Below are 26,411 nucleotides of genomic sequence, written 5' to 3' on the forward strand. Positions count from 1 at the left end.
TGTTAAGTGGGAACTGGCCAGGTTCCCATTCAAGGATTCTACTTCAAGATCTAGGATGAATCCTAGATATTATCATAACGTCCAGACTGGCGGATCACAGAAATACCCTATCAACTTCCTATCACCGAGGAACTTCTTCCGAATTGGTTGGAGACATTCAGCCAAAAATCTTCACTCTGGCTGAAAAGAACTGGATTATTATTGTTGTTCATTATTCCTTTCATTACCAGCAAGAAACTATTGAACTCCTTGGATAAAGGAAACCATTCTGGACTTCACAAACTGTTTGAGTAACCTGTAAATATTAATACAATTCACTAGTTTTGCACCATCTGGTTGTCTGTGTTTTTACAATTTGCCACTTCCTCCAGCAGACGAACCTAATTTAAGAATTATTCTGATTGGATCCAACTTGGATTATTTACTCAATTATCCTAATGTTTATTGATGTAATCTAGGTTACATGTGGTAATAAAGCTTCAAATTAATCAGGTAAATGTAGAAACATTCGTTGTCTGCTTTGCTGTTCGCCTCCAGTCCAGCAGGGGGCGGAAATGGACCAATCAGCTGCTTTGTCTCAGTTTGACCCCCAGCGGAAGTAAAACAAAACGGCTCCAGCAGCAGCAGCTGTGTTGTGTTTTTGTTCCTCAGCTGAATATTTCAGTAACAATGTCTTCAGTTCAGCATCTGAGAGATTTTATCAGAGAGAGACTAACTGCTGCTGCGGAAGAAATCTTCACCGAGGTAGAAAAAATCATCGTCCGCTACGAGGAGGACATTAAACTGATAGAAACCTGCTGGAATAAACCTCAGATAAAACTCACCACGACCGGTAAGAAATCTCAAAAAGCCAAACTAACAAGCACTCAATTAAACCGCGTGCTTAAATTTTGAAATGCGGCAATTTTGAAGAATAAATAGTTGTAAACAAAGAGCAGAACAGTCAGGATTTTCTTTCAGCTCCAGGACAACAGTCGGTTCTGATCCGTTAAAATAATCTGAGAACAAACTCCGAGTTTCTGTCCAGAACAACTGATATGAAGATCAACCGACCCTCAGTGTTTAACTTGAGTCATAAACCACGTTATAAACTGTAATGTGGTCAGTTTTTAGCTTTTGGAGTATTTACTAAACGGTAGGAAAATAAAATGTTTCAGCTCCAAACCTGCTGATTAGAGATCAGATCCAATCAGAAGAAGAGCTGCAGACTGATTGGATCAGACCACTGAAGTTCATCACAGGGAAAAGTATTTAGTAACATCCAGAACTCCTTAGTTTTTGTTTATGTAAATGTTTCAGATCTTCAAACTTTGATATCATAGATAAACTGATTAAACTGTTTTTAAGTGATGATTCAATTATTGAGTTATATAAAACAAATTTAATTCATTTCATCCTGAACTAAACACATTTTTGGTTCCATTTTACTTCCTAAAACCAGACCTGATCACTGCCTGACTGAGAGTCATGAAATCTCTTAAATAGAACCTGTCTGACAACATGAAGTAGGCTAAGAGATCTCAGGAACCAACATCTCTAAAGAAATTAAACAGATGAAGCCCTGAGGAGAAACAGCTGCTTCTTCCTGCAGCTCCATGATGGTTGTCACTTTAATGATCTCCATCATTCCTCTTCCCTGCAGAGCGCCCAAATCACCGTTTCCATGGTGAGGATGGGGTTCAAACTGACCAGAGTGCCAGTGAAGAACCAGAACCTCCACGTTTCCAGAGGAACCAGCAGGAACGTGGGCGTCTCCATCATCCAGACAGCCAGAAGGAACCAGAATATTCCTGGTTGAATCAGAACCAGCAGGAAGCAGAACCTCCACAGGAGGAGCCGCGGTGTGCAGAGGTTAAAGAGGAGCTGGACGAACCAGAACCTCCGACTGGACCGAACCAGGAGGAGGTAAAAGAGGAACAACCAGAGCTGCTCCAGATTAAAGAGGAGGAAGAGGAAGAGGAGGCGTGCAGCAGCCAGCAGGTGGAGCAGTTCATCCTGAAGCAGGAGCATTTCGATTTCACCGAGCCTCTGAGCCAGGAAGCCGACCTCAGTGAGGGAGAACCCAACATCCAGGGTCTGTACGCCGTCAGCTTCCCTTCGGCTGGGAACCAGAGCCACGAAGAACGCAGCTTCCCCGCATCCGATCCGACGGTGTCCGCCGCCGATAAATCGGTCAAATGCGACGTTTGTGGGAAAGTCTTTAAGAAGAAGCATCACTTCAACCGCCATCAGAGGATCCACTCAGGCGTGCGGCCGTACGCTTGTACGATCTGCGGGAAAGGCTTCACGCAGAGCGGCCACCTGAAGAACCACATCAGGACCCACACCGGCGAGCGGCCCTTCTCCTGCGACACCTGCGGGAAAAGTTTCTCTCAGGTGGTCAGCCTGAACGTCCACATGCGGATCCACACCGGCGAGAGGCCGTACGCCTGCGAAATCTGCGGTAAAAGTTTTACGGTGGTGACCAACCTGAACTTCCACAGGGGAACCCACGCAGACGAGAGGCCGTTTCCCTGCGAGACGTGTGGGAAAGGCTTTGGGAACTACACGTCGCTCAAAGCCCACCGCAGGATCCACACGCAGGGTCGGCTGCATTTCTGCGAAACCTGCGGGAAAAGCTTCACCAAAAACGCAGCGCTGAAGGTCCACACGAGGACGCACACGGGGGAGAGGCCGTACCTGTGTGAACGCTGTGGGAAATGTTTCATCAGTAAGGGGGACCTGAAAGCTCACGTTAGAACGCACACCGGCGAGAGACCCTTCACCTGCGGGACCTGTGGGAAGAGTTTCATCCAGAGAGGAACTCTGAACGTCCACATGAGGAGCCACACGGCAGGAACAAACACCAACACTGACTGATGGTCACATTTACTCTGTTCTCTTTACTGAGCAACTTATTAAAGTGACACATGTCCAGATGGTTCAGACAGCTGGACCAAGTGGGGATGAGGAGAGTGTGGCTGCAGACATGGAGGATTCTGAAACATCGAAACTCAGTTTTCTGAATTTTGATTTGATGGAACCTGGAAACGTTTCATGGGAGGAACCCGGACCGGTTCTGGTGGAGATGTGAGGCTACGTTCTCACAGCTGGTCTTAACGCTCAACTCCATTTTTAATTCCATTTTCTGTGTGGTGTAGGGCTGCTGTAAACAAATATTTTAGTAATCGAGTAATCTATCGATTATTCTTACAATTAATCAGGTAAGCGGATAAAAAAAGATAAGATAAAACATCGGTAAATCTAACACCAGTGTTGCTGTCACATTTCAACATCAGTTCAATTTTTCAAATTTGAGCTTCCCTAACAGTTACTTTTCTGTAGTTTAGAAAATGAACTTGTAACAATAACAGCTCACTTTCTAAGTTAACCTGAAGAAAAGTCTGAAATTATATTCAATGTAATAATAAAGAGGTAAGCTCACAAATAGCCCGTCTATTTGTGAGCAGGGGCTACTATGAAAAATGTCTAAACTCCAGCTTTCTGTTTATGATTCATCTTCAGTCAGTTTAATAGATGAACTCTCACGTCGCCCAGACATTTATATCGTTTGTGTTCATGTTGGCGACGGGATTTGACTCCTGCATTCATCCACACAGAAACATCTACAGGTCAGTAACGTCACGATGCGCTTCGCCACCCATTTGTTGAGACCGGGATGATATGAAGTTTATGTTCCGGTAATTTTAGTAAAGCCGCCCGCCGTGTTCAGTCTCTGCCTGTAGAAATCCTCCTCAGCTCTGAACCAGCAGCTCCGGAGCAGAAAGGCTGCCGGACTCCCGGATCGCTCCGGTCACTTTAAGGATGTTTGTTGGTTCCCGAAAACGATGAAAACCCGAAATTATCACCAATCAGTAAAATCCCCGCGGGCCGAAGTGGAAGATTGGACGTTATGCAGCTAACACTTAGCTTTCCTCAACAACTCGGGCGGAAGTGAGAGCGATGCGCAACGCAAATAAAGTCCCAGCTGGAACACGGTGCGCTAAATAATAAAACGTAATATAACGAAGCTTCGAGGCAGGTAAATTTTCTTCGAGAAATTTTAATAATCGAGGAACTCGAATCACTCGTGGAATCGTTTCAGCCCTAGTGTTGTTGCTCATGCTACTAATTTAAATTCAAACGCCATCAGACTTCAGTGTGAACGGTTTACGACCCCAAAGCGACTCGCATGCATTACATTAAAATAACAAATAAGACGACTCACTTGATAAACTGTCTGGTGCCTTTTGGTTAAAACATGTTTGTTCTTCGTTCAGTGAAGCACCAGAAAAAGAAGTGAAGCTAATTTTAACTTTGACCCCAGAGGAGCCTTTGGATGTACCGACATGAAACTAAGATCCCAAAACCAGCACAGTTACTGAAAGCAGGAATAATCCGAACATGGGATGCATTAGGAGCTGTTGCCATGGATACAATGTTTTCAGCTCTGAGCTAAAGGCTTGAATATAAATGAGCTTTATTAGCTCCTCATGATCAGCAGAACAGATTCATTTATTATATCATCAGACAATCAACCAGTTGGAATAATAAACTGAACTGTTGGACATTTTCAGCAACATGGTGATTGAAGCTGCATATTTAGACAAAAACTGAGCAGGAAACACGATATCAGTGGTAAACTAATGTAAAATGATTAAAGGTAGAAAGACGACAGTTTGATGTGCCAGTTTATTCATCAAAGGCAGCTCTAAGCTAATGGACTGGATCCAGTGATGTTACTGACCATAAATCACTTTGATTTTATTGAAGAATCATTTCTGTTCTTAAGTCGGATCAGTTTGAGACGTTTGCTGTCGGTTCCAGATCAGATCCTGGAAACAAGCAGAGCTGCAGAGTCCAGAGACATTTCTTCTTCTTTTAAAGCTTTCTGCATTCAGAAACGCAAACAAGCACATTAATCTGTAACTAATCTGTTTATCTGTTAAACTGAAGGTCTGGACTGGCAGCATAACTGAGCTGGTTGTTGTTTCATGAAGTGTCCACAGATCTCCTCCCAGCCGTTGCCATGGAGACTGAATTGAGTTTTCATGTTGCTTGATGTTTCTGTTATGGTCTGTAAATAACTGAAGTTTCGTTGTTAAAGCTGCTGGACATGGAGAGGCTGAGACAGATCAACCAACCAAACGGCTCATGTTTAACCTGAAGGTGCTTTAAGTGTGAACATTTAAGCTGCTGCACTTTTTTATTTTTGTTTGTATTCTACCTGATTTACATGTTTCTCATTTGTATTAAATAAAATGTATACCTGTCACATTAAACACTATATTAAAGATCTGAAGTGATTTGTCGTGGTTTGCATCACTTTTCATACTTGAGGGCTGCTGTGGATTAAAACCCAACATGACTGGAAACTGAAGGGTTGGTGGGAGAAACTGGAATAACTGGGAGTAGAAGAACATCCCATAATAACTCCTGGATCATTAGGAAAGATGAGGCTGGTGTTTAAAAACTAAAATATAATGTTAGGTCCAATTCTGTGAGATTTTATGTGTCACCAACAATGAACTAGTTCCATGTCAAAGTATGTAGAAAAAACCTGATTTAGAATAAATATTTTTAGGTATAATTTGTAAATTCTTTAAATTCAGCAAAGATAATTTAGGAAAACAAACTTAAAAAATAAATTCCTTGAACTGTGGTTCAAAACGTCCACAGAGTTAATAGTATTCTCTGTTCAGTAGAAATGTCTCCTGACGTCGTTTGTCAGTTAAACAGCTAATAGATCTGAAAAATATTAATATACATTTGCAAATTCAACTTTAAACACGAAAACATCTTTTGTGTCTCATTAAGGACCAATCAGCAGCTTCACAGCTGCCATCTTTCTTCTTCTGTGGTATTTTACATGATTCTACCGCACAATAAGTTTTACTGAAATCCTCCGTACTAACACAACAGTATTTCTATAAGATTTCATCTTAAGCTGAATCTTTGTTTGGGTCGAGCATCAATTCACCTAAAGGTTTTTCTTCTGGTTTTTCAGTATTTTTGTTTAAAGTGCTTCTGTCATGACTTCAGACCAACAGGTCCAGGAGAAACTAACTCAGTATTTTCTGGGTTTATTTTCATGATGTGCAGAGTTCAGATTGTTCTGATGATGCATAAAACAGAACCACAGATCTGGATGCTAACTCACCGTTAGCCGTTTTTATCCCAGTCGACATTGACAGATGAATCAAACACATCTGGAACTCAATTTTTCAGTTATTAAGTGTTATGTTTAATGGTTTATTACCTGACTAATCCAGTATATTTGTGTAACCATCTCTGCTATAATAACATGTTTCCTGCTGAATCCTTCCTGGTGTCTCTGTTATTTTTGTCTCTGGTTTTCGTCGGAGCTGATTGCTGAGCTGTGAGTTCAGCTCTGAGCTGTTTCTCTCTCAGATGAAGAACACAGGTGCTTCCTGAACCATTGTTTCAGTCGATGCTTGTAACTGTCATTGTGTTATTAAAGTGAGAAGCCACAGCTAACGGTGTGGAGGCTGCAGAGCACAAACCCACACAGCTGCAGGAAAGGAAGTCTGATTGGCTGGTCTAAAGCTACAGATTCAAATCTGCTCAATGTTGGAAACATTTTCTCCCATTAAATTTTCATTCATAATCAACTGTTTGTTTATCTTTTTTAATAAGACATTGAGGCTCTGTTGGATTTTCACCTGAGCTTTTTTTGTCTTTATTTTCTTACATGTAAGATTCTGGTACTGAAAGGTTATTTGTTCTTAAATACATTTTTATTAAAACTGGTTATACAAGGATATGAAGAGGAATCCTAAGTACTGAAACATTTGAAAAAAAAAAAAAAAACTTTACCAAAGTTTATACCAGGGACCTGCTACTTTTACAGTCCAGAACCATTTTTGCCCTTATTCCAGCCAAACAACTAATTTAAAACTACAAATATTACATATCTTTGGAAAGACAACTTACAATTTTTGCCAAGTATCTGCCACAGGACACAATTTTATTTCTCTTTTAGGCAAATAGAAAACATAAAACTTTAGCATTTTATTTTATGGGATGTTTATATTTCTGGAAGATCATATTAAAGCACATTTTTGGGATCTAATGATGAGAAAATATTGCTGCTAGTTTTAGCATAATTATGTCTTATAAATTCAGTTCAGTTATTCCATGAAAAAATGTGAAACTCCTTAACCTGCACTTGCTATTATGTCTATTTTTAAAAACATTAGCAGTAACTTTTTTCCCCCAATTTAAGCTCGTTAGTTTTTACTGCCATTCTGCTGTTCCCCTCCAGTCCTGCAGGGGGCGGTAAATGGACCAATCAGCTGCTTTCTCTCAGCTTCACCCAGCGGAAGTAAAACAAACAGGCTGCAGCAGCAGCTGGAGGACGGTTGTGTTTTCATTCCTTTACTGAATATTTCAGTAATAATGTCTTAATTTCCTCAGCTGGGAGAGTTCAGGGGTTAAAGAAAAGCTTCTCGTTGGAGGAAAAGATGGAGGATGATCGCGGAGCGGAGGATCCCTGCTGGGAACCCGAAACAAAACCGCAGAGATTCGGTATGTATCCAGACAGGCCTGTTATAGCTGAGAATGTAGATAAACTCTATAGAAAGCATAAGTTCCTCTTGCTTATAAAGGTACATGTGTGTATCTGCTGCTTTATAAACGGACTTTAGAGCTGAGGCTCTCCTCCCGTGACGTGTTTAATGTGGATTTACTGGCGGTGTTACAGATTATCTGGTGGCCAGATTCATTTAAGGTGGCAGGTGTTTCTGTTCAGGACCCATTTCACCGAACCAAAACAATGAGTCCAACAGAAAGAAGTACAAATCACTGCAACACACGAGGTGATCAACACATTTATGAACAGTTAATGAACAGAACAAATATTGAATTTACAACTGATTAAATAATATCTGCAACATAGAGCCTGAACATTTTGTGTATTTGATGTTTCAGAGCCTGAGGATCATCAGTTATAGATGAAAATGAATCTCTAGATGCCAAATAACAAACAGATCCTACAGCTGACAGAAATGCTGAGATAAATAAAATAAAAGCTTTAAGAAAAATAACTGACTTTATTATTGTAATTCTTTTCTCCTTCATCCTGTTTGATATTTAAATGTTTATTGTGATGTGAAACATTAACTGATTATTGATTCTTTATGTCTTTCCTTGGCGACAACTGAAAAATATGAGGGTCAGATGGAGAAAAACGTAATTTTTGTGTTTGACTTTTATTTCCTTCTCATTATAGAGTAATAAATAATTATGATATAATTTAATTTTTAGCAGACATCTTTTCATCCAAGTCACCGTAATACTCTGAATAAAAACCCTTTATGTTCTTTACTGCAGGATTTCTGTCCGTATGTTCAGACCAACGTGATTCAGATTCTCCAAACATTTTCCTCAGCAGCTGATCTGGTTTGTCTGCTAAAACTCCAGTTTCCTGAGGACTGATCATTTTGGAGAACCTGGTTCTAAAGAGGCTGTACTAAGACTGTTGCATTAATGCAGTCATGATGAAACAAAAGCCTTAATAATTTACAGTTCAGAATGAGGCGATGGAGCTCAGTTTGTAGTTGGGGATTCAGCTGCTTTGCTTTTGGTTCTGGTGGATTTTGGACCTCAGCTGACTGGTTCTGTTTATCCTCAACACTAAGATCCTTCTGGCTGCTGCAGCATCACAGGCTGTCAGAAAGAGAAGAACTCATGATTTAAACTAATTCACATCAGTTTGAATCATTTAGAATAAAGTTGAACATGTGATTAATCACTGTGTAAACAGTGAAAATATGAGTCTGAACTGAAAAGTTTAAAAATTGTTTTAGTTAAAACACATTTAATTTCATCAAGTTGATTTAACAAGACTTAAATTTTCTAAACATCATTTTTTTTATTTCTGATAGCTCAATAATCTTAAATTGAGTTATTTAAATAATTAATTATGAGAATAGTCACAGTATTACCAGAATAAAGACGAACAGGAGAACCAGAAGAAAATCAAGAGACCAAAGTGAGCCTCTCAGTTTGTCTGGTTTTCTTCTAAATAAACCAAACAAAGTTACAAAGTTCTGCTGATGATAATTTGATGCTGATGTGTTAAAACATGAAATACTTCCTTCTCTGTAAAAGTATAACTTCACAAGATGCTCAACATGGATTCACTGCCAGTCCTAAAGTCAGCAGTGGAAACCAGTAAAACCAGTAACTGGATCCTCCCACCAGCTGATTATTGGTTTAGTATTTTATAGACAGAAATTTGGGGGCTGAGTAATTAAGTTTTTATTTTTCTGCACCATTTGACTGAATAACATCTGGATCCGGATCCAGATGTTATTCAGTCAGAACTCAACAGTTCTGACCCATTAGACTAGAGAGTCCAGCTCCAGAACTGGACCAGCAGAGCCTGCCGGGTTTTAGATTCATCTGAAATCTGACCCGGTATTAAACGATCAACAAGTTAATGTTTGATGTTTTCCTTTTTCCTTCAGATTTTCTAAATCAGCATGTTTGGAAGGAGGAAGAGGAGGAAGATCTCTCTGAGCAGCTTTGGACCCAACAGAACCGCTCAGTTCTGGACCAGGAGGAACTCAGACATCCAGGTATTAAAGAGGAACCAGAACTTCCTGATGCTGCAGAGGAACAAGATGAGCAACAACTGGCAGATCAGAGGGAACCAGAACATTTACTGATCAAAGAGGAACAGGAGGAACTGCAACTTTCACACGTTAAGGAGGAACCAGAACCTGCAGAATTCGGATCAGATCGAGGGGAACCAGAACATTTGGTGATTAAACAGGAAACGGGACAATCAGAACCTTCACACATTAAGGAGGAACAGGGTGAACTAGAGCTTTCATGTGTCGAGAAGGAGCAGGAGGAACCAGAACCTGCAGCAGAACCTGCAGCAGAACCTGCAGCAGAACCTGGTGGACATTCAGAACGGTCCCAGTTTGCAGTCGACCATGAGGAGCCTCAGCTGCTGTCCTTCCTGATCCACAGCAGTCAGCAGATCCAGCAGCTGTTGGTGACCCACTCAGCTGATGGCTTCATGGACTCCTGGTCGGATCAGAGACCCGGTTCCAGGGAATCAGAACCAGGCCTGGATCATCTGTACAGCCAATCCGGTTCTGAAGCTCAGGGCTGGAGTGAGGCAGGAAGCTGCGGTCCTGTGTCAGACAGCCGGGTCCACTCTGACCCGGAACCACCAGTGAAATGTGACGTCTGTGGGAAAGTGTTCAGATACGAACACAGCCTGGTGGAACACCAGGGAGTCCACTCAGGCGTGAAGCCGTACGCCTGCAACACGTGTGGGAAGAGCTTCACGCAGCCCAGCGGGCTGAAGGTCCACATGAGGATCCACACCGGGGAGAGACCCTTCACCTGCGAGACCTGTGGGAAGAGCTTCCGCTACAGCAGCCACTTCCACGTCCACCGCAGGACTCACACCGGGGAAAACGCCTTCAGCTGCGACACCTGTGGGAAGGTCTTCACTCGGATCCGCAGCCTGAACGTACACATGAGGTTTCACACGGGCGACTGGCCGTTTTCCTGTGACACGTGTGGGCGGGGCTTCAGTAACGACTTCCAGCTGGACGTCCACAGGAGGACGCACGCCGGCGAGTGGCCGTTCTTCTGTGAGACCTGTGGGAAAGGATTCTGCAGGCGCTTCAGTCTGAAGGTTCACAGGAAGACGCACACAGCTGAGAGGCCCTACAAGTGTGAAACCTGTGGGAAAAGTTTCCGTGACCCTTCGTATTTAAACGTTCATAAGAGAACCCACACAGGGGAGAAGTACTCCTGCTCCACGTGTGGGAAGAGCTTCACCCAGCTGGGCAGTTTGAACGTCCACAGCAGGACACACACAGGAGAGCGGCCGTATCTGTGTGTGACGTGTGGAAAAGGTTTCGTCAACAGCAGCCAGCTGAGCCTGCACAGCAGGACTCACACGGGTGAGAAACCGTTTTCCTGCGACGCCTGTGGCCAGAGCTTCTCCAGGAACAGCAGCTTGGTGGTTCACATGAGGACACACACCGGGGAGAGGCCCTTCCAGTGCAGGACATGTGGGAAAAACTTCACCCAGTACGGCGTTCTGCAGATCCACGTCAGGACCCACACCGGGGAAAAACCCTTTTCCTGTTCGGCTTGTGGAAAAAGATTCAATCAGAGCGGCAGCCTGATCAAACACATGCAGGTTCACACCCAGAGGAAAGCTGCTCCTCTCTGAGCCTTCAAAACGTAGATCTACAGGTTAAAGACTTTTAGTTACCATAGACCTGGAGGGTAGATGTGGGTAACTCATCTGGTTGCACCAACTTCTCTGCTGGGTTTCCTTCAAATCGCTTCCTTAAAATTCATTTAACCTGGTTAAGTTACAGGTCAGTGAGACACAGTTAAAGTTTGGTTTTAGATATTAATATTTCTGCCATCAGCTACATTAATATGATCTCCAAACATAACAACAAAGAGTAAAACATGACAGGAAGATAAACAAGTTTAATTCAAATGAACCAAAAATATGTTTATGTACGAAGGAGGAAACATCTGATTCCATTAATGATTCTCTGAAATCTGAAAATTTTTCTATTTCTGTTCCATTTTTTACTCAAAGCTGCATGGCTTATCATCCATCCATTTTCTATACACTCCTGTCCTTAGTGGGGTCAGGAGGTGCTGGTGCCTCTCCAGGGAACGAGAGGCGGGGTCACCTGGACAGGTCACCTGGACAGGTCACCAGTCTGTCGCAGAGCAACACAGAGACAGACAACCATACACACACACACACACACACACACACACACACACACACACACCTAGGGACAATTTAGCGAGACCAATTAACCTGACAGTCATGTGTTTGGACTGTAGGAGGAAACCGGAGTACCTGGAGAGAATTAACGAATGCACACGGAGAACATGGAGACTCCATGCAGAAAGACTCCAGGCTGGGAATCGAACCCAGAACCTTCTTGCTGCAAGGCATCAGCTCTACCAACTGCACCACTGTATGGTTTATCAAAGGAAGCTTAAATAAGTTACTTATTACACTAAACTTAATTTATTACACCATAAAATGCTGACTATGTAACTCCTTTAATGATCTGAGTCAGCAGAACCAAGTCGTTGATATGGAACCAGAACCGCTGCAGATTTTACTGAACTGCTGGTTTTACTGAGGAAACGGTGAGACAGAACAGCTACAAGTTAAAAAAACTCAGTTATAGTTTTTATTAACATTTGCATGAAAATGATCTAGTTGAACTAAAGACTTTCATTAAAAAAAGTTCAAGTTACAGAGGAGGAAGGATACAAATAAACACGTCTTCTCGAGTTAATAGAACATCTTAATTATTCCTTAATTGAAATTCTTCATTTTTTAATAGTTAGTGAGTAAAATATTTAACAGTTTAATAGAAAATGAACCCAAATGTTTTAGGTATTATTATGTTTCATATTAAATAAAAGCTCTTCCTGTGAGTTTTTAATATCTTTGATCTGGACTTGATTTAAATAACGGCTGTGTCGATGTTGATACATGATTGATGGTCGTTTGGTGACCAACTTCCACTGAACATCTTCTGGTTATCAAGACGACAAACTATCATTTCAGAGTTTTGTCCCTGGGGATTGGGTCATAATCTGCTTTATGTAAATAATGTGCTGAAAATAAATGATGCAGATCTGTAGCTTTTTGTTGAGTTTTTTTTCATTTGTTTTTATTTTCTATGAGATTAAACATTTGAATTGCAGCAAATGTCGCCTTGAGGTCTCAGGATAACGGGTCTTTGATCTTTTAATCGGTAAATTAAATCATTTATGTTTTATCAGTGTGACGTCCAGCAGAAGTAAAAACGGCTCCATCAGCTTGTTGTGTTTTTGTTTCTCAGCTGAATATTCCAGTAACAATGTCTGCAGTTTATTATCTGACAGTTTATCAAAGAGGGATGAACTGCTGTGAAATGAGGAATAATAATATGACATCATAATAAAATATATAACAACATTTAAGCTGTTTTGTTTGGTTGCTGGCTTGTTATTTAATTAACCAACAATCAAAATGACAGTTGGACACCATGGACAGCAGCAGCCACTTAATCCTGGTTCACAGTGAATCACTACTAACCGGCCACTTTATTAGGCACACATTACTACAACAGGACTCTGGACATTTACTCTTTTCAGAACATTCTTGGTGAACCTGAGGGAAAGTTCAGAGTTCAAATCCCAGTAGATGAGCAGTTTCACTCTCGAAGTAGCCGGACTTTTACCAACAGCATGACACAAACAAATCCCTTTCATCCTCATGTTGATGTTTGGTATAAATTTAAGCAAGATGAGAACTTGATTAATTATTTAGTGTGTCTAGTGAGACTTTAAAGTCTGTTTATCACAAAACAAGCAGAAACCAGATCAGATATATCAGTATGGACGGTCCAAAATAATATCTTTTTCTTCATGCATCCCATAATTTCAGCATCAGGTCAGAATCAGGAAGCAGCATCAATGAGACTTTGACTGGACCACAGACGTACTAATTGTAAAGTGAACGTCATGAACTCGTTTCACTCTAATCCAGTGTTTCTCAATTCTGGTCCTCAGGCCCCCCTGCCCTGCATGTTTTAGATGTTTCCCTTCTGCCACACACCTGGATTCAATATTTTGGTGATTAACAGGCTTCTGCAGTACTTGAAGGTCATGAAATCATTTGAATCAACTGTTCTGGAGGCACATCTAAAACATGCAGAGCAGGGGGCCTGAGGACTGGAATTGAGAAGCACTGCTCTAATCTCCACTGAGACGCTGGAGCAAAAGTAAAGCAGCAGCGCCACCTGCAGGTTGCTCCCAGTATGTTTGATGGTGTGGCTGTGAAGGCCGGACTGGAAACTGTCAAAAATCTGAAACAGAAACATTTCAGTGTCGCTAATGTCTAATCTAAAACAACAGCGCCATCTGCTTGTTGTTTTTATTTATCAGATTCAGCAGTTTCCTCTGACTGTCCAATCAGCAGCCTCCTCTGATCGTCCAATCAGCAGCCTCCTCTGATCGTCCAATCAGCAGCCTCCTCTGATCGTCCAATCAGCAGCCTCCTCTGATCGTCCAATCAGCAGCCTCCTCTGATCGTCCAATCAGCAGCTTCCTCTGATGGTCCAATCAGCAGCTTCCTCTGATGGTCCAATCAGCAGCCTCCTCTTCTCTGTGGCTGCAGGGGCTGATGGGAGCTCTGGTTCCTCTGCTAGAAACCACGTGGCCCTGGTCTGATCTCTCAGCTCGTCCTTGTTTGGCCTCAGCTGCATCAGAGCTCCACTTCTCCCCAGGTTCACCAGAGGAAACTCCACTGCACACAATGCTTTTCCTCCCAGCTGCTGCTCTGTGCTGGCTGGGTTCAGGTGAGTGTTTCCACCAATCAGGAGCCAACAAAGCCCACCTGGAACAAACACTGTCACACTAACCTTCACCTGTCTGTCTGTGTCTCTACAGCGCTGGCTGCCATGGCAACACAGCTGGTTCAGGATTTAAGTCTGACCAAAGAAACTGGACAGAGCGTCTCCTTCAGCTGTGGGACTGGACAGTGTGATAGTGGTAGTGCTGTAGCCTGGTACCAGAAGAAAGATAATGAAACATTCAGAGCTATTCTCTATATCTTCATTGGTGATAGCCCAGAAAAACCTTTCAATCATCCTCAACAAGATGATTTCTCAGCTGAGAGAAATGAGAACAGCTGTTCATTGACAACTGAAAATGTTAAACTGGATCATTCAGCCTCCTACTACTGCAGCTGCTGGAAGTCTGGTTCCCACAGTGAGAAATGATTCCTTCAGCCTGAACAAAAACCTCCAGATGATCAGATGTCAGTTTGTGACATAGAGAGCAGTAAACCACAGCCCAGGTTCACTGATTTCACCTCCATCTCACACAGAGACTCTCTGAGTTTTAGACTTTAATGTTTCATTATTTTCTTATATTTATTTAAAAATCTATGATTTTCATTCATATTGTCAGAGATCAGAATCTTCACCATCCTGACAAACACTGTAATGGATCTGAGATTAATATTGAAAATCAATCAATACGTATTTAATTTTCCTGATCAAATCCCTTCCAGCTGCTCTTATATGTAACAGATGTCAGCAGATAATTTCACTTCATTTCATCTTAAAAGTCAAATCTTGATCTGATCTCAGGTCAGTTTTGTGTCCATCAGATGTTCTGCTGAGATCCTGATGTTTCTCTAGCGCCACCAGCAGGACAAATGTTGGTTAACATGAGAAACAAATTCTGATAAATGTGAGTAATCATTGATTTAATTACTAGTTAACAGTTTTAAGACCTTTAGTTCTTTATTAATGGATCATTTTGGACACAAGACTTTATATAATCAGAACTTGATTTGTTTGGTTTTTGATTCTGTAAAATCCAGATCAATAATTTACTGTATGTATTATTGTTAGTAATGAAAACTAGTTGGTGTTTCCAGTGCAGCTCCAGGAGTGAACTGGTGTCTACTGGGAGTCTCCCAGTGGATCAGTGGTTCATCCTGTAGAGGAGCTGAACCTCTCCTCTCCTCTCCTCTCCTCTCCTCTCCTCTCCTCTCCTCTCCTCTCCTCTCCTCTCCTCTCCTCTCCTCTCCTCTCCTCTCCTCTCCTCTCCTCCAGATCTCAGCTTTTGGACGCAGAGAGAACCTGGAATCATCCGGAGCTTCAGGTGAGTCTGATGAAGATCAGAGAAACTGGATCTTCCAGAACCAACAGCCTCTGTGGATCATTACAAACTAAACCTTCAGTCTCCACTAGAACCACATTCATTAAATCTCCATGTTTGTCCCTCAAACCCAGCAGAGATGCTCATCATGCAGGGCCGGAACAAGGCTGGATGGGGCCTCGGGCAGAAATGATTTAGGGCCCCTCTTCATGCAAACAACATCAGCATCACTTCAAATTGTAGCCATGGCAACAACAATCTAACTATGAAGGTGTTCTTTGAACTTTAAAAAATAAACTTTAAACCCTAAACTTACATGTTAAAAATGTTAATAGAATTTTATTCTCAGTGACCAAATGTTAAATTTCTAGATCTGTGATCCTGTTAGAATCTATTTATGGGGCCCTGAAGGTTTGGGGCCCCAAGCAGCTGCTTGGTTTGCTTCTGCATTGGGCCGGCTGTTCAGACTCAGTGAATCTGGAGGTTTTCTCAGCATTCAGAGAGTCAGACTCACAGCAGGTGAAAGGTCATGACCTCTGCTGCCAGCCTCCATCCCTGATCAGTGTGAAAGGTCATGACCTCTGCTGCCAGCCTCCATCCCTGATCAGTGTGAAAGGTCATGACCTCTGCTGCCAGCCTCCATCCCTGATCAGTGTGAAAGGTCATGACCTCTGCTGCCAGCCTCCATCCCTGATCAGTGTGAAAGGTCATGACCTCTGCTGCCAGCCTCCATCCCTGATCAGTGTGAAAGGTCATGACCTCTGCTGCCAGCCTCCATCCCTGATCAGTGTGAAAGGTCATGACCTCTGCTGCCAGCCTCCATCCCTGATCAGTGTGAAAGGTCATGACCTCTGCTGCCAGCCTCCATCCCTGATCAGTGTGAAAGGTCATGACCTCTGCTGCCAGCCTCCATCCCTGATCAGTGTGAAAGGTCATGACCTCTGCTGCCAGCCTCCATCCCTGATCAGTGTGAAAGGTCATGACCTCTGCTGCCAGCCTCCATCCCTGATCAGTGTGAAAGGTCATGACCTCTGCTGCCAGCCTCCATCCCTGATCAGTGTGAAAGGTCATGACCTCTGCTGCCAGCCTCCATCCCTGATCAGTGTGAAAGGTCATGACCTCTGCTGCCAGCCTCCATCCCTGATCAGTGTGAAAGGTCATGACCTCTGCTGCCAGCCTCCATCCCTGATCAGTGTGAAAGGTCATGACCTCTGCTGCCAGCCTCCATCCCTGATCAGTGTGAAAGGTCATGACCTCTGCTGCCAGCCTCCATCCCTGATCAGTGTGAAAGGTCATGACCTCTGCTGCCAGCCTCCATCCCTGATCAGTGTGAAAGGTCATGACCTCTGCTGCCAGCCTCCATCCCTGATCAGTGTGAAAGGTCATGACCTCTGCTGCCAGCCTCCATCCCTGATCAGTGTGAAAGGTCATGACCTCTGCTGCCAGCCTCCATCCCTGATCAGTGTGAAAGGTCATGACCTCTGCTGCCAGCCTCCATCCCTGATCAGTGTGAGCTTCATGGCTCCACCAGCCTCCAGGAAACCACAGCCCTCCCTCCGTGCTGCATTCATGATCTCAGGAGATCTCAGCAGCTGCAGCTCAGACTGAACACTGAAGACTTTCAGCAAGACGACGTCCCAACAAACCAGGAGACCCAGTGGGAGAGATGAGAGCTTTAGACATGATGTCTGCAGAGCTTCCTTCAGACCCACTTTGGACCTTCACAGCACATTGCTGATGGTTCTGGTCCATCAGAACCTCACAGCAGCTTCAGCAGCCATGTTGATGTGAACATCAGAGAAACTCATCATGGAGCTGAAACCTGATCCTGCTGCATCATCTGGACCGGTTCCCCTCAGCCGACCCGTTCAGCAGCAGACTGGTTTCTGTGGAGGTTCTGGTACCGCTTTGGTTCTGGAGCCAGACTGGATGGAACCGGTAAGAACCAACACTGACTGGGTTTACTGGAGAAGTTAGAATGAGGTTAGAGTCACTTTCTGCTGCTTCAGGATTTACATGTTGGATTTTATCATTAGTAGAGAATTAATTATGAAAATATAAATGATTCATAGAAACATGTTCAGGGAAACTTTATAAAATAAATTTAGTATTTTAACTGATTCTGAACTGTATCTTTAGGCTATTTTACAGGTATTGTCTTTATTACTGTAATATTTGCTAATATTGCTGATAAAAGTCTAATTGGGGCATGCCATTAGCAATGCATAAGGAGAGCAGTGACTGACCTGCGAAGCAGGTCAGTCACTGCCTCCATGCATTGCATGGCAGGCACCTATTGTTCTTCACCTAATAGAATGTCTCTTTATTGGGGCATGCCATTAGCAATGCATAAGGAGAGCAGTGACTGACCTGCGAAGCAGGTCAGTCACTGCCTCCATGCATTGCATGGCAGGCACCTATTGTTCTACACCCAATAGAATGCCTCTTTATTATAGTTATTTATTTTTCTTCCGTCACCGTTAATGCGGCTCGTACCGCTGCGAGAAACCCCACAAAAGTGGTATCAAAACGTGCGGCTCAATCCCGGGAAGGGAGCTATTATTTTTATTGGGGATCGGAGTTACGACGGCGACGTAAAAAGCGAAAAACGAGCGAAATTTCCAACTGCCGAAACCTTAGAGTGTAACTGAAACCAACTGCCGCTTTTTAGAGTGAGAAAAAGGGTGGAATTTTGACCCCAAAATAATTTTGAAATTGCTCTCATGGGTGCAAAAATTGCTCTATTGGTATGAAAGTCGGTCATGACATTGATACGAATGCCTGCTCCGGTAAAATGTTTTCAAAATTTCCCTAGGGCTTACGGTTTTTGGTCTAGGTGCTTCAGAGCAAAGTTTTGGGACAGGATAACTGACGCTCCTCCCCAGTGTTTTACATACATTTCTGAAAAAGCTCTGAGCTCAGCGCACACCATTTTTCTCTCATCACTGCAATTACTGTGAATGAGCTACAGATATGAATCGCGGTACTAAATGAGACGACAAATAGCCCTCTCATATGCTTCAAACGGTTTTTGGATCGGCCTTACGGATCCTGAACGGGAAGCAGTCGTTCGGACTGCTTTTTCCATTAAAACTGAGTGGGTGTCTCATAAAGATAGATAAGCCTGACACACACAGGGCACTTTCATCACTATAGCAACAGAATGCAGAGGAAGGCACAGCTGCTGGTTTGGACTACAAAGACTCTGTAGTTCTAAACATGGCGGAACACTTTAATACAGAGGGCAGAGCAGGAGGTCAGAACTACAACATGGCGGGACACTCAATTATTACAGAGGAGGGCTGAGCTGGCAGTTAGAACTACTTCCTGTTTTGGGCTTTATACAGGTGGATTAACCAAACCACTGTTACACATTGGATTAGTGTGGTTATGAAAATTAAGTTTACTGAAAGTTTCAAAATAAAACTCTGAAAATTGCACTGACAAAAGTGCATCGCCGTAGGCGATGCAAAAATGAAAATCTTTTTTTTATGTTTTTTTTCTCAGGATAGTGAACTGCCTTGCGCAGCAAGGCAGTTCATTAACATTAGCATTTCATGGTTGTCTCAAAGATTGAAATCCTTCCCCAGCTTTCTGTCTCACACACACAGCAGTTGGCTGAGGGCCAATCGCTATAGCAACAGAATCCAGAGAAAGGCAAATCTGCTGGTTTGGACTACAAACCAGCAGCCATAACTGCCATAACTGTAGTTCTATCTATGGCCAAGACTCAGTTAAAACAGAGGCCTGAGCAGCATGTCAGAACTACAACATGGCGGAACACTCAATTATTACAGAGGAGGAGTTGGCTGGTATTATAAACAACTTGTGCTTTGAGCATTTTATAACTGATTTAACCTGATCACTATTACACATGAAATTAGTGTGGCAATTTCAAATGAAGCTTATTGAAGATTTTCAAAATAAAAGCCTTGACAATTTTTACATCATGTAATTGCTCTTTTTACATACATTTCTGAAAAAGTTCTGAGCTCAGTGCACACCATTTTTCTCTCATCACTGCAATTACTGTGAATGAGCTACAGATATGAATCGCGGTACTAAATGAGACGACAAATAGCCCTCTCATATGCTTCAAACGGTTTTCGAATACGTATCACGGTTCCCGAATGGAAAGGAGTTGTTCGGACAGCTTTTTGGAGTGAAACTGGCTGGGTCAAACAGATAGAATTGTTTCTCCCCCTGTCTGGAGAAACACAGGGGGAGGCTTGGTCACTATAGCAACAGAACACAGACAAAAGCCAAACTGCTCCTTAGGACTACAAAAACGCCATCTTTGTAGTTCTAAACACGATGGAACACTTTACTACAGAGGCCTGAGCAGAAGGTCGGAAGGTCAACATGGTGGAACCCTCAATCATTACAAAGGAGGGCTGAGCTGGCAGTTAAGAAGTACATAATGGTGGAACTCTGACTTATTACAGAAAGAAGGTGAGCAGAATGTTATAACTACAGACAGGGCAGAATGTTCTGGGCTTTATATATAAACTGTTTAACCCAACCACTGTTAGACATGGGATTAGTGTGGCCATTTAAAATGAAGCTTACTGAAAATTTCAAAATAAAAGCCTGAATATTCCTCTCAGGCCTTTATTATGTTTTTCTCTCAGGTTAGTGCAGAGAGAACTACAGATTTAAATCGCGGTTCCATCGGAGACAAGAAATTGCCCTCTTATATGCTTCAAAAAGTTTTCGGATTGCTCTTATGGATGCTGAACAGTAAGCCGCTTTGATCAGAAAAACTAACTGCTTCAAAGAGTTAGAATTCTGTCTCTCCCTGTGTGTCTCACTAACATGATAGTTGAGCTGCTCTTTAGAACTACAATGACTGAAGGTCAGAACTACAACATGGCGGAACTCTCAGATACCACAGATTAGGGCTGAACTGGCATTTAGAACTACTTGCTGTTTTGGGCATTATATAGTTGGATTAACCCAACCACTGTTACACATTTTATTGCTGTGGTCAATTAAAATAAAGCTTAATGAAAATTTCAAAATAAAAGCCTTCATATTTTTCACATCAGCTTTGGGCTTTATGTGAAATGTTTAAACAAACTACTGTTACACATTGAATTGGTGTGGTGGTTAAAATGAAGCCTACTGAAAGTTTCAAAATAAAAGTCTGCATATTCCTCTCATGGTAGTGCAACGCCGTAGGCGTTGCAATAATATTAAGCTTTTTTCGCATTTTTTTTCCTCAGGATAGTGAACTGCCTTGCGCAGCAAGGCAGTTCATTAACATTAGCACAAGTTTAGCATTTTACTGCCCCCACTAGTGCACTGCCTTGCGCAGCAAGGCAGTGCATTAGCATTAGCATTAGCCTTTTCCCTAAAGGTAGCTATTAGATAATTTTCTTACTTATTAGCGATGTTCAGTATACTGAATGGAGTAAATCAATGACAGAAAACATGCTAGTGATGCCACACATCCTACATGAATATTAGTCTTCATGCTAATATTAGCATTTTGGCTTATGCATTAATTTCAACATACTGAATGGTACAGGTACAGTTTAGTCAACATGTTTCTGACTCACCACAGGTTATTGACTACATTGCAGCTTTCTTTAGCATTAATGCTAATTTTTTGCATCAGAAGGCTTGATTAAAAAGCGACGGGCACACTTTGGCATGCCCCTCAAAATTTCTGCGGAATTTTCTAGTTGGGGCATGCCATTAGCAATGCATAAGGAGAGCAGTGACTGACCTGCGAAGCAGGTCAGTCACTGCCTCCATGCATTGCATGGCAGGCACCTATTGTTCTACACCCAATAGAACGCCTCTTTATTGGGGCCTGCCATAAGCAATGCATAGGGAGAGCAGTGACTGACCTGCGAAGCAGGTCAGTCACTGCCTCCATGCATTGCATGGCAGGCACCTATTGTTCTACACCCAATAGAATGTCTCTTTATTTATTTATATCTTTATTTTTCTTCCATTACCGTTAATGCGGCTCGTACCGCTGCGTGTACCCCCACAAAAGTGGTATCAAATCGTGCGGCTCGATGCCGAGAAGGGAGCTATTATTTTTATTGGGATTCTGTGTAAAAATGACGACATAAATTTAAAAAAACGAAAAAACTTTAATCTGAGGAACTCGCAGCATCACTAAGATTTCTCTCTGAAACACACACACAGGACAGTGGAGGTCAGACTCCAAAACTCTTTTTAACTCCCCCTCACAGGCACAAATAGCGGCCTATTGATGTCAAACTTGGTCATGACATAGATACACATGCCTGCTCCTGTAAAATGTTTTCAAAATTTTCCTAGGGCTTATAGTTTTTTGTCAGGGTCCTGTAGACCGACGTTATGTGTCTCACAAATATAGAAACCAGCCTGTCTGAAAGACAGTGCCAGCCCAGGTGCAGATCATTAATTACCATAGCAACGGGCCGCAGACAGAGGCAGTGAGTATTCCCACAGCGCTGAATCAGATCTCACAATGCATTGTGGGAAGAATACATATTTCGTGTGACTATTCATGTTTTGCTTACATAAAATTATTACTTGTCTGAATTTTTGAGTGTAAATTAAAATCTTTTCTAAGAAAATTGAAATAGTTTTTAGAAATTAACTATTAACAACTTTCTTCATGTTTTTTATTTTGGACCATGAGTAAGAACCACATGTGCGAAGCTTATAGTCGTCGGTCTCAGATTGAATTTCACTGACTTGGGGTTTATATCCTGTTTCCCAATGGTGACTCATATTGTCATAATACCCCTGACAATATTTACAGTTACTGTGTTCTAGTGGTGAAATAAGTATGTCAGACTGCTTTTATTTCTTTTCACGGCTAATTTGAAACGCTGGGGTTAAAGCGGAGGGCACACTTGGCAGGCCCCTTAAAATTTCTGTGGAATTTTCTAGTTATTATTATAGTTATTTATTTTTCTTCCGTTACCATTAATGCGGCTCGTACCGCTGCGTTCCCACCCACAAAAGTGGTATCAAAACGTGCGGCTCAATCCCGGGAAGGGAGCTATTATTTTTATTGGGGATCGGAGTTACGACGGCGACGTAAAAAGCGAAAAACGAGCGAAATTTCCAACTGCCGAAACCTTAGAGTGTAACTGAAACCAACTGCCGCTTTTTAGAGTGAGAAAAAGGGTGGAATTTTGATCCCAAAATAATTTTGAAATCGCTCTCATGCGCGCAAAAATTGCTCTATTGGTATGAAAGTTGGTCATGACATTGATACGTATGCCTGCTCCGGTAAAATGTTTTCAAAATTTCCCTAGGGCTTACGGTTTTCTGTCCAGGTGCTTCAGAGCAAAGTTTTGGGACAGGACTAACTGACGTTCCTCCCCAGTGTTTTACATACATTTCTGAAAAATCTCTGAGCTCAGCGCACACCATTTTTCTCTCATCACTGCAATTACTGTGATTGAGCTACAGATATGAATCGCGGTAATAGATGAGATGAGAAATAGCCCTCTCATATGCTTCAAACGGTTTTTGGATCGGACTTACGGAACCCGAACGGGAAGCAGTCGTTCGGACTGCTTTTTCCATTAAAACTGACTGGGTGTCTCATAAAGATAGATAAGTCTGACACACACAGGGCACTTTCATCACTATAGCAACAGAATGCAGAGAGGGAGAACTGCTGGGGTTTGGACTACAAAGACTCTGTAGTTCTAAATATGGCGGAACACTTTAATACAGAGGGCAGAGCAGAAGGTCAGAACTACAACATGGCGGAACACTCAATTATTACAGAGGAGGGCTGAGCTGGCAGTTAGAACTACTTCCTGTTTTGGGCATTATACAGGTGGATTAACCAAACCACTGTTACACATTGGATTAGTGTGGTTATGAAAATTAAGTTTACTGAAAGTTTCAAAATAAAACTCTGAAAATTGCACTGACAAAAGTGCATCGCCGTAGGCGATGCAAAAATGAAAATCTTTTTTTTATGTTTTTTTTCTCAGGATAGTGAACTGCCTTGCGCAGCAAGGCAGTTCATTAACATTAGCATTTCATGGTTGTCTCAAAGATTGAAATCCTTCCCCAGCTTTCTGTCTCACACACACAGCAGTTGGCTGAGGGCCAATCGCTATAGCAACAGAATCCAGAGAAAGGCAAATCTGCTGGTTTGGACTACAAACCAGCAGCCATAACTGCCATAACTGTAGTTCTATCTATGGCCAAGACTCAGTTAAAACAGAGGCCTGAGCAGCATGTCAGAACTACAACATGGCGGAACACTCAATTATTACAGAGGAGGAGTTGGCTGGTATTATAAACAACTTGTGCTTTGAGCATTATATAACTGATTTAACCTGATCACTATTACACATGAAATTAGTGTGGCAATTTCAAATGAAGCTTATTGAAAATTTTCAAAATAAAAGCCTTGACAATTTTTACATCATGTAATTGCTCTTTTTACATACATTTCTGCAAAAAGTTCTGAGCTCAGCGCACACCATTTTTCTCTCATCACTGCAATTACTGTGAATGAGCTACAGATATGAATCGCGGTACTAAATGAGACAACAAATAGCCCTCTTATATGCTTCAAAAAGTTTTCGGATTGCTCTTATGGATGCTGAACAGTAAGCCGCTTTGATCAGAAAAACTAACTGCTTCAAAGAGTTGCTGCACTCCTCTCATGCTAGTGCAATGCCGTAGGCGTTGCAATAATATTAAGCTTTTTTCGCATTTTTTTTCCTCAGGATAGTGAACTGCCTTGCGCAGCAAGGCAGTTCATTAACATTAGCACAAGATTGTGCACAACATTAGCACAAAATTTAGCATTTTACTGCCCCCACTAGTGCACTGCCTTGCTGCGCAAGGCAGTGCACATCCTAACATCCTACATGAATATTAGTCTTCACGCTAATATTAGCATTTTGGCTTATGCATTAATTTCAACATACTGAATGGTACAGGTGCAGTTTAGTCAACATGTTTCTGACTCACCACAGGTTATTGACTACATTGAAGCTTTCTTTAGCATTAATGCTAATTTTTTGCATCAGAACGCTTGTGTAACAGAGAGAAGAGCTCGTGTGTCTGTGTGAGTTTTGATCGAAATGATTATAGTGATGGTTGTATGTATTTTTGATTTTGTTTGGAGCCACCTAGTGGTGTGATGAGTGACTGCATGCAACGGGTCCGTCAGGCACTCTCGCGGCTTCCTCCACCAGAATTCTGAGGAGCGCTGGTGGAGGTAGGTGCGAGAGAGGCAGCTCTTCACTTCTTTTTTTACTTAGGGTCATATTTTTCTAGTTCAACTATTAACAAGGTACTGTAAGAATATTTAACATTTATAAATATAATTTGTAAAGTTTTCTTGTGGTTGGGCTGGAAAAATGTGACCCTATGAGTGGGAGCTGCGCCGGTTGGTGTTCGTGGCTGACCACTCAGTCACGGCGCTAACTGTGTCTTTTATTTTTCAGCCTGTCGGACCACTTGGCTGCAGTCAATCACATTGTGAGGAGTTTTACATCTTTTGTTGTGCTAGGTGGGTTCAGACAGTGAATTTGTTGATAAAAATGTTTGAGTGTTTTGACTGTTAATTGATGTAGCTGTTGTCTGTTATTTTACTGTTTATTGCTGTTGATGTTATTTTTGATTGATTCATTGCATAAGAATGTTTTGTTTTAGTTTTGAAAATTTGTTAACAGTTGTAAGTGTTGTTAAACTATACGATCACATCTAAAAAAAAAAAAAAAAAAAAAAGAAATAAAAGAATTCTGAGGAGCGCTGGTGGAGCCTGTCGGACCACTTGGCTGCAGTCAATCACATTGTGACCAACAACACAATAAGAAGAGTTACACTGGTGCCGTGACTCTGTGATTCCTGATCAGCTTGATGCTGTTCGCCCGGGTTGCTGTGTCATCTACCTACAAGTTACCTCTTTAAGACGTGTCAAGACACCTGAGCCACAAGGTTAAAGGACTGAAGGCAGAATATTGGCTTCATTGCCAATAAGTGACTGATTTTTTTTATTTGAGTCTGTTTTATTTTCAGTCTTCCATTTTGAAATGGCAGAGAGATTCCAACCAAATGTTAAAAATGTGAACAGTCAACCCTCCTTTGGGAGAGGCAGAGGTGTAATGGGTCTCACTTTTCAGTCAGGTGTGGCAGTTGGGTCAGACTTTTGTGCCTCACCCATGTTACCTGCAAGTAATAGGCCTCAGGGATTAGCTTTCTATCCAGCTGAGACACCTATAGGGCAGATGTCGTTTGGGGGCCCGAGCCACTCTACATCTACTGGCCATGACTTACACTTATTAAGTGACATGATTTATCAGTTAGGTTCACAGATTGGAGAGTCCATTGCAAATAAACTGTGTTCTTCTGGTGTTGCTGGGGAAAAAGAAACCCAAAATGCCTCCTGTTTGAAACAAGATGGTGCCCATATTGAAGACACTTCTGTCTTTGATAGTCAAAAATGCAACATCATCGTAACATCAGAAACAGCACCTCCAATTTTTAGAGGTGAAAACTCTGACAAATATACTGTTACTGAGTGGGTTGAAATGATGAGAGGTTACCTTAGAAGGCAGAACTATGATAGTTCCACTCAAGCAGAGGAGATTATGGGGAGGCTAATGGGCAGAGCCAGAGATGTGGTTAAGATTGGTCTTAAAAGTAACCCTGGTTTAAATGCTACATGCTCCCCAGATGTGATTTATAACATGCTGATACAATACTTCAGTCACACATCCTCCTGCCTGCCGCTGCAAGACTTC

The 26,411-nt window shown here is 42.2% G+C and overlaps 3 protein-coding genes and 1 long non-coding RNA gene across 5 annotated transcripts in view; all 4 read left to right on the forward strand.

Moving 5' to 3' along the window:
• The first annotated feature begins 624 nt into the window (after nt 1-624).
• On the forward strand, nt 625-5,281 carry LOC148154497 (uncharacterized). Its single transcript, XM_088014524.1, has 2 exons — nt 625-832; nt 1,643-5,281. The coding sequence occupies exons 1-2, from the start codon at nt 670-672 to the stop codon at nt 2,857-2,859; spliced, it is 1,380 nt and encodes a 459-aa protein (XP_087870650.1). The 5' UTR covers nt 625-669; the 3' UTR covers nt 2,860-5,281.
• A 2,045-nt stretch (nt 5,282-7,326) lies between these two features.
• Nucleotides 7,327-12,982, forward strand: LOC106912204 (uncharacterized). Its single transcript, XM_088014523.1, has 2 exons — nt 7,327-7,527; nt 9,471-12,982. Exons 1-2 carry the CDS (start codon nt 7,464-7,466, stop codon nt 11,204-11,206), a joined length of 1,800 nt encoding a protein of 599 aa, XP_087870649.1. The 5' UTR covers nt 7,327-7,463; the 3' UTR covers nt 11,207-12,982.
• A 1,108-nt stretch (nt 12,983-14,090) lies between these two features.
• On the forward strand, nt 14,091-15,990 carry LOC106913487 (uncharacterized). 2 transcript variants are annotated; one of them, XR_015765796.1, is made up of 4 exons: nt 14,091-14,366; nt 14,458-15,264; nt 15,633-15,681; nt 15,813-15,990. It is a non-coding gene; the product is annotated as an uncharacterized LOC106913487 (long non-coding RNA). The 2 variants fall into 2 exon arrangements; XR_015765795.1 differs by having other exon boundaries at nt 15,816-15,990.
• A 1,517-nt stretch (nt 15,991-17,507) lies between these two features.
• LOC106912542 (immunoglobulin lambda-like polypeptide 5) overlaps nt 17,508-26,411 on the forward strand; it is a gene marked incomplete at its 5' end in the record, with an annotated part of 42,711 nt that continues 33,807 nt past the window's right edge. Inside the window, one exon of the mRNA XM_014979354.2 lies at nt 17,508-17,616. Coding sequence (XP_014834840.2) covers nt 17,508-17,616 — 109 coding nt within the window. The remainder of the gene's footprint in view (nt 17,617-26,411) is intronic.

This window comes from Poecilia mexicana, unplaced genomic scaffold (genome assembly GCF_051168715.1).
Source record: "Poecilia mexicana isolate PSO_F unplaced genomic scaffold, ASM5116871v1 scaffold_17, whole genome shotgun sequence".
Classification (NCBI taxonomy): Eukaryota; Metazoa; Chordata; class Actinopteri; order Cyprinodontiformes; family Poeciliidae; genus Poecilia; species Poecilia mexicana.